Source organism: Sinocyclocheilus rhinocerous, unplaced genomic scaffold (genome assembly GCF_001515625.1).
Source record: "Sinocyclocheilus rhinocerous isolate Xijiao unplaced genomic scaffold, SAMN03320098_v1.1 scaffold549, whole genome shotgun sequence".
NCBI classification, from domain to species: Eukaryota; Metazoa; Chordata; class Actinopteri; order Cypriniformes; family Cyprinidae; genus Sinocyclocheilus; species Sinocyclocheilus rhinocerous.
Window position 1 is genome coordinate 288193 of NW_015664999.1, and position 8636 is coordinate 296828.

An 8636-nucleotide genomic window follows, 5' to 3' on the forward strand; every position below is an offset into this window, starting at 1 on the left:
GATTTGTGGCTATTATTGGAATTGAAAAGGTTAGAATAAACCCGAAACACACGTGATAGTTGTCATGCGGTGAATCTGGCCAATCGTGAAATGGCTGTGTCGTCATCAGCGCTCCTGCAGTCGCTCTGAAAAAGCTGCGCCAGCTGAGTCAGCCGGCTGCTCTCGAAACGCTATCGGTGTACTTTGATGCCACACGTGACAGTGACGTAGAGTCGGCGCCGGTTCAAGTCGGACAAAATTTCTAACCGGCATGCACTGCTTCAAGTCAGCCGCCGATCGGTTTGCGCGGCGCGGCATGAAGTCGAATGCACCTAGAGATACATGAGGCAAGGGAAGCATGACACTAACAGCAGGAATCAAACTACAAAATAAAAGACACGAAAACATGAACAAGAAACACAACCCAGAACACCACATTACAACAATATATATTTTTTAATTAACTTTTTTTCCTGGACCTCAACTGGTAGAACAGTGAGCTAAACTTATTGTTAATAATTATGGTGGTATATTCCAAGTTTACTTCAGACTGATACATAGCAGATGTTTTCCAAATGGTCAGACAGAGTCAGCAAAAATCCTATTAGTTAAAATATTTTTAATCCATATTTTAGGACCTTTACAGTAAATCAACAATAGAATAGAAGCATGTGGAAATGCATGTTCTTCCTGATTCAAAGCCAAACATTACCTTACTAACATTCTCAAGTTTTTTCCCACCTATTAAGATCTCACTAAGATGTCTACAAGGAAGTATTTCCTTATCAGTTACATCTGTGATGGCTGAATAAAAAAAGCTTTAATGAGACATTTGTTTTGTGTGTGTCATATACTGTTTTTCTTTGGCTCTGTCCTGTCAGGACGCCCTGGGCTCAGGTGAGGAAGCAGTTCTTCAGCTCTGGAGTTAACAAGCGCTCACTGGACTGCATTGAGAAAGCGGCCTTCTTTGTCACGCTAGATGATCAGGAAGAAGGCATGATGGGGGAAAATCCCTCCGTGAACTTGGACCGCTATGCAAAATCCCTCCTTCACGGAAAATGCTATGACAGGTGAGAGAGTAGCATAACTTGTTTGTAATAAGAAACTTTGCACGTCCAGGACATTGCTTAACTTCTGTCCTCCTTCCCTCAGGTGGTTTGATAAGTCATTGTCTGTCGTGGTGTATAAGAATGGAAAGAATGGGTTGAATGCAGAACATTCTTGGGCCGATGCTCCTATAGTGGCCCACCTGTGGGAGGTAAGTGTGGGAGTCTCAGAGCAGTAATATAATTGGCCTTCATCATACATCAAACGTCATGGTTCAAGTTTCAATATTAGTCACTGGCCCACTGCCCATGTCCTTTAAAACATTTACATCACTGATTTTGGAATATGCAGTTGTCTGTGTCTGTGGGTGTTCTATTCAGGACAAAGACCACTTTCACGTCCTCTACAGCAGTTTTCTGCAAAAGACATTCCATTCACGCCTCCAGACATACTAAATACTAGATACTTAAAAGTGCAAGCAGTCTTGTTTGGGTTGAATGTTTTTCAGATTGTATATTTCACTCTCTTAGTTCACTCTGGCCACAGACGCATTTCATTTGGGTTACACCGCGGATGGAAATTGCAGGGGAGAGATTGAGCACTCCTTACCACCTCCTCAACGGTTGAGTTGGGACATACCGCTGCAGGCAAGATGAAAAGCTTTCTCTTTTCTCAATGTACACTTTCCGTGTTCCTCATCAATTCTTGGAATGTCACTGATGTCATGTGACACATCGGCTTCATAACATCTGAGGATGATTGCAAACCGTGCATGTACGCACATACACACACACACACACACACACACAAATAATGTCTTCTTCCTTCTTCCTTCTCCCTCAACTTTCATGATGTTCTGAAGAAAGATTCATTTTCATATGTCTGAAGGATGATAACATGAATATAAATTCAGTACCTTATACTTATCAGTTCTAGGTTAGATTTCCTGATGCTGCAAAACGCAGTAAGTTTATGCATTACTGTTTTAATAATCATATGCCCACTTTAGGCTCTGTTTGGTCCATAAAAGCAATGCTTTTTTTCCCCCTAGCGATTATTATTTGAAAATGTTATTGCAAAATAATAAAAATTACAAAAATTTAACCTTTCAACAAGTAAAACAAATGAAAGTGAAGTACAGTATATATATATATATACAGTGGGTACGGAAAGTATTCAGACCCCCTTAAATTTTTCACTCTTTGTTATATTGCAGCCATTTGCTAAAATCATTTAAGTTAATTTTTTTTCCTCATTAATGTACACACAGCACCCCATATTGACAGAAAAACACAGAATTGTTGACATCTTTGCAGATTTATTAAAAAAGAAAAACTGAAAAATGCTCAGTATTTAGTAGAAGCACCCTCTTGATCTAATACAGCCATGAGTCTTTGGGAAAGATGCAACAAGTTTTTCACACATGGATTTGGGGATCCTCTGCCATTCCTCCTTGCAGTATATATTCCCTTTCATATTTACAATTTTTTTAGCACACCAGGTTGACTAGGAACATGAAACTGTCCAGCCATGACTTCCTGTTTCACAGGACTATAAATATGAGATAACACAGGCCAAAGGCCAAAATTCCCTTAATCATCCATCACATTGAGAAAAACCAAAGAAAATAGTTCTGATGCACAGTGAAAGATTGTTGAACCTCACAAAATAGAAAGTGGTTGAAAGAAAATAGCATTGAAAATTCCCATTGAATCCACCATTAAGGCAATTAGGGCTGCTCGATAAATCGCATGCGGTATTTAACGCGTATCTTGCCAGTAAAGCCGGTTCTGTAATCAGCGGTAAATCTCCATCACATAGAAACTCTATAAAATAAAGATGCAATGCATGTCCTCGTCCAGGCAGATTCATAACATTTCCTGTTCCTATTGGAACTTCTTATTTATTGCCTTTAGGACTGCACGATACCACGAACCACAATCATATTTTGCGCATGTTTTGCACAGCTTGTCAGTGAACAACGGCTCTGTGTAGTAAATGCTGCTCCATGTGAAAGCATGCACGTGATGGAGATTTACTGCTGATTACAGAACCGGCTTTACTGGCAAGATGCCCATTAAATATCGCATGCGATTTATCGTGCAGCCCTAAAGGCAATAAATAAGAAGTTCCAATAGGAACAGGAAATGTTATGAATCTGCCTGGACGAGGACATGCATGGCATCTTTATTTTAAAGAGTTTCTAGGACTTGACACATTAGACTTTACTTCTACTAGACTGAGTAGTATGAAGGACTATGATAGGGTGACTAAATGCCCTCTTTTTTCACAGACATGTCTTGGTCAGGATTTCTAAATTGCCTGAAATGTCTGCATTTTGGCCTTGTCTTCCTATTGATGTGCTCTCTTTTTGCATTGCTTTAACCGTTCTCTCTGGATCCCACCTTCTCGCGCACTATAACTGGCTAGTTATGTGCAATGCCTGTATGCTAATGGTTAATGGAAGAAATACAAATTACGGAATCAATTATCAGTTGATCTCATTTAAATTATTTCAACAGGCAACATTTAAATAGCATTTAATGTAATAAAGCATTTTTGGCTTTTTGTTTACTTCTATTTGCGAATGTGAAATGTCTTAATTAATTTAACATTTAGCCAATAGTTTCTTTTTTTCTTTTTGACATAATGCATTTAATTTGTTTCTTAATTTTATTTTTAAATTGTACTAAATGAGGGGGAGTTGTGGGCTAATTGTTAGAGAGTCTGACTTGTAACCCAAAGGTCGCAGGTTCGATTCTCTGTAAGATTGAGCAAGGCACCGAACCCCCAACTGCTCCTTGGGCTCCAGGTGTGTGACATGGTGTGTGTGTGTATTCACTACTTACTGCTGTGTGTGTGTGTGTGTGCACTTGGATGGGTTAAAAGCAGAGCACAAATTCTGAGTATGGGACACCATACTTGGCTACACGTCTATAGAGTAATAAAGCATTTTTTAAATATTTGTTTTAATGCAGGAAGTGGTATATGAAGTACCTGAAAGCCACACTTAAGTAAAAGTACAGATATCTTACCAGAAAATAACTTTGGTAGAAGTTGAAGTCACCATTTATAATATTACTTGAGTAAAAGTTTTAATGTATGTGATGTTTATTGTACTTAAGTATTGAAAGTAAAAGTACAAGTAAATGCAGAATGGAAAAGGAGCAGCAAGATTGTGTTCAGTTTTAACTCTTTCTTACATTTTGTATCTTTGGGATAGCAAAAGAGCCACTTAATCCGGTACTTAGTCTCTTTCATTCCAACATAAGAAAACATTTCTCGCAAAAATGGAATCTGCATCTGAAGTAGCATTTAGATGTATTTACACAGTTTAATGTAGCTCAGAGGGGACATGGATGTATTAAACCTGCAGTTACAAATGCATAAATAATGCTTTTATTTTAAAGATAAAATGTTGAGTACTGATATTTGTAATGTAATAGTTGAAATGTGAAATTAAAACCACCAGTAGGTAGCAGCAAGTCACTGTTAATGAGTGAGTCGCTGAGATTCAAACGCTTCATTCAAACAGCTGATTCATTCAGGAACGATGCATTTGACTGTGGTAATGAGTGAGTCACTGAATCATTCATTCAACTGATTGGCTCAAAAAGCTGATTCATTCAATTAGGAAACACCGTCCTGTGTGTTACTCAGAGTCACACAAAACAGTGCTGTGATCTTTGTTTGGAACCATTTTCGTTGGCGAAATTGAGGCAATATTGTGTCTAAAATGTAAGTCACGATGCTAACTTTATTAAACTTGTATAAAATCAATATTACATTTGTTATCATGCTGTTATCTGGAGGAAAAACGGCACTGTTCATGTGATATAGATTAACTATATTAAATGAAATAAATATAAGACATAAAGAGGCATTTTTGCCACATACAATTTAGAATGCTTTGAATTTTGATGATGCAAAATGCGTTTTAATAGACTAAATCACGTGGTGTATGCCTGCACTCTCTCTGGGTGTTTTTGTGATATAGGCCCTGTCCCAAATGGAACACTTCATGTGAACTTGCGGTCTTACGGACTTACAATGGCAGCCGCGTGCGCGTGTCCGTTAAGTCCACCAGACCGTAGGGTGTCCCATTCGTCATTTTAGCATTCAGAAGGGTGCTCGCGAGCGCCCCCTTTGCGGCCGTTATGCGCCCTCAATCCGCACTTCTGCTGAGCCCGTACTGGGGCGAGCTCCGCAGCAGACTTCTACCCGACAGTCAAAGCGGCATTACGTCACGAAAGTGCGGACTCAGAGGAAGACCGCAAGGATTTAGGGTGCCATTTGGGACAGGGCCATAGACTCGATAATGTCAGATCGCACATCGTTAAAACAACACTTATGATATTAGCGCAGATGATATACTGTAAATCGCACTCCCCAGCCTCGACTTGAGTGGAAAATGAAATCAACTGCGGTTGTGCGAGAACTTGTTTGCACATAAGCAAAGGTGTTTTTTAGGAGTCTTAACTTGCGAGCGCCAGACCACTGATTCATCAAACCTGCTTTCTTGCAGTCTGTTCTTCCGACTTTATTTTGTAGTAACGAATGCTTCGGGGAAATGTATCGAAGAAAAAGTATACATTTTAATTAGGAAATATAGTGGAGTAAAAGTGAAAGTTGACAGAAATATAAAAACACAAATAAAGTACAGATTCATTCAAAAAATACTTAAGCACTCTAACGAAGTAAAATTACTTTGTAACATTACACCACTGAATGCAGGGCAGCACGTAAGAGTTACACAACTTTTTGTACAGTTCACAGCCAGGCAATCTTATCTAAGTAAGTGTGATCTGATGTTCCTGTATTGAAGGGAAACCTTTATAAGAGTTTCATATCTTTAAGGTTCAGTAATGTTGCACTGGCTCATGTATGTATGCAGGTCGTTTGCCTTTTTATTTAGAAATTGAATCATTATTTTTTATTTTATTTTTTATAATTACTATAATAACTACATTATTATTATTATTGCTGCTCTGCATGGCACTTTGTCAAATCACTGTGGTACTTGAAGGTCTGAAAATGTATCCATTCAATCAGGGATTTTCCCTGCTGCCTCTTCTCAGGGTCTAGGTCTCTTGCAAATAAGCAGGGTTTTTTTTTGTGTCAACTTCCTTGTGTGCGTGCATTAATGACAATGATGCAATAATTATGTTTTGCATGATATTAAGGACGTGCCCAATCGCCAGCACACAAGTTCTTTTACACAATGTAAAATATCTGTAAAAATTTACTTTAAGGGTGCTTTCACACTTGGTTCGATTGCCTGGTCCGAACCCGAGTTCGATTGCTCCCCCCTCCCCCTGCCGGACTGTGTTCACATTATATAATTATTTATTTTTTTAAATGCTTGAAAAAACAATAATAATTGTCATCAATGTCAAATCATAACAATACATCAAGAGTCCAGGGTCATTCAGTCTTTCAGTCCAGAGGAAGTGCCAAGCCCTTCAGCAAAGCCATTGTTCTTATTGCTTTCAAGTTCGTAGAGAACTCAATAGATTCAAAATACAATTTCATTTAAAGTTTGAATCTTAAAAAAAGAGGTTTGCATTTAGAAAATGTACATTTATGAATATGATATTTAGCTAACAGGAAAATAAGGTTTATGAAATAAGTATCACCTTTTCTTTCACATTCATCAAAGCCAAAAATTACATTTCTATAAGTAAACTCAAAATTAGGATTCACATAACATTTGATAAAATCAAGAATGTCACACCAAAATGATGTTGTGTAAGAGCAATTTCAGAATAAATGTAAAGAAGTTTCAGGGTTTTCTAAACAGAAAGAACAGTTGGTATTAATATAATTCTTAAGTATTTTAAGTGTTCACATTATATTATTTGGGTCCGAACCGCGGTTCGTTTGCGTCATCAAGCGAGCAGCTGTTTACCCCTTTGCTTAGTAACGACGGCGCAGGAGAAGGCGGCAAAATGCGTCTTCAGTTTTATATTTATGTTTTTGAAACGTTGGTTTTGGTTCCAAAGCTTCAGTACATAATGGCTCTTACGTCTGTGTTACGAATGTACTGCAAATGCTATAAAGAACGCTGAAGCGAACAGAAATTAGATATATAGCTCTCTGCCTATAGCGCGTCAGTCACGCTCGTCAGGGAAGTGAGTGAAACACACACAAACACACATTTTTATCAGGTTCACATCAGCAGCGAACCGTACCCCAGACCACCCCTTTTAAGCGGACTTGGGTACGGTTCGCACCCGTTCGGTAGACCGCGTTCACATCATCCAAACGTACCGAACTCTGACGTCAATGAAACCCGGGTGCGAACACCAAAAGTGCTAGTGTGAAAGCACCCGAAGTCTTTGTTTATAGCACATTATCAAAGTATTCTTAAAGGGATACTCCACCCCAAAGTGAAAATTTACTCACTCTCATGTAGCTCCAAACCTCTGTGCATTTCTTTCTTCTGCAGAACACAGAAAAATATATTTTAAAGAATGCTGGGAACCAAACTGCATTGCTTTACTGTAGGAGAATGCAATCCCATCAGATGGAAGTTTTTTTGTATTAATATTAGTACCTGTAATAAAATCTGTGAAAGAAAGTCTTCCACAGTCATACATGTGCTGACATTCCAAGTGTGTCTTGTATCATCATGTTCATCATGTATTATGATGTTCTTTTACTCAGTTGACTGGCAAAATAGATTTTTTATAATTGCATAAAACCTTTAGGAGTATTTTACCTTTTAAAAATGTCAAATATTTAGGATATTTCTCTTCATTTCCCCACAGAAGCGAATGGGTAACTATAGAAACTAGGATTTCTATTTTCCTCCATGCTAATCCATGATCACGGTGCATGACTTGTTGCCAACTGTATTTTTGATTTCATGTGTGTGAGTGTTGTCATCACTAATACAACATTCAGCAGTGTTCTTCGAGAACCCAAATGAATGAAAACCAATCACAAGCACACTGATCTCCTCTTTCCTCTGTCTTTCTGTAGGTTCAGACGCATGTGTCCGAGTCTCTTGCTGTTGCGCAGGCACTGGCTGATGATGTGGACTGTCATGTGTTTCCCTTCAGAGAGTTTGGGAAAGGCCGCATCAAGAAAATGAAAATGAGCCCAGATTCCTTTGTGCAGCTGGCCTTGCAGCTGGCCTACTATAGGGTACTATTGATGATAAGTATGCATGAGAAAAGTCCCACGTATTAAAGGTCAACATTCTTAATAGGCCATTTTTTTTGGCCCTGGGAAGGGACTTCCTCTTATTTGTCTCATGTAATAGAGTGGTGGAACTATGATGTCACTTTGTAGGCAAAAACGCAGAAGCGAGTTAGCATTTTAGCACTTCCGGTTACATCGTCCCAGAGTCAGTGGGTTTTTTGAATGGGATTTTGGTTAAATCCCTAAAATAAGGTCAGTGGTTCACACAGGCTCAAGATACTTTCACGTTTTATTCTACGACATAAAACACACCAGTACCAAGCAAACACAACAGTGGCCAAAAGTGATGTTTTGATTTTTTTTTATGATCCCACATTTCACTTAAACCGTTAAAATACAAAGGACAAAAAAAACACTGACCAGTGTTGCCAACTGCTTTCAATTGAAAGTAGCTAAAACTGGTC

General features: G+C 38.6%; 1 protein-coding gene across 2 annotated transcripts in view; it reads left to right on the top strand.

The window, feature by feature from the left end:
* Positions 1 to 8636, top strand: part of cpt1a2b (carnitine palmitoyltransferase 1A2b) — a 33292-nt gene that overhangs the window by 17335 nt on the left and 7321 nt on the right. For both annotated transcript variants that reach the window (XM_016541703.1, XM_016541704.1), the window contains exons 11-14: positions 861 to 1049; positions 1132 to 1237; positions 1557 to 1673; positions 8011 to 8175. In XM_016541703.1, the coding sequence (XP_016397189.1) occupies positions 861 to 1049; positions 1132 to 1237; positions 1557 to 1673; positions 8011 to 8175 (577 nt within the window). The remainder of the gene's footprint in view (positions 1 to 860; positions 1050 to 1131; positions 1238 to 1556; positions 1674 to 8010; positions 8176 to 8636) is intronic.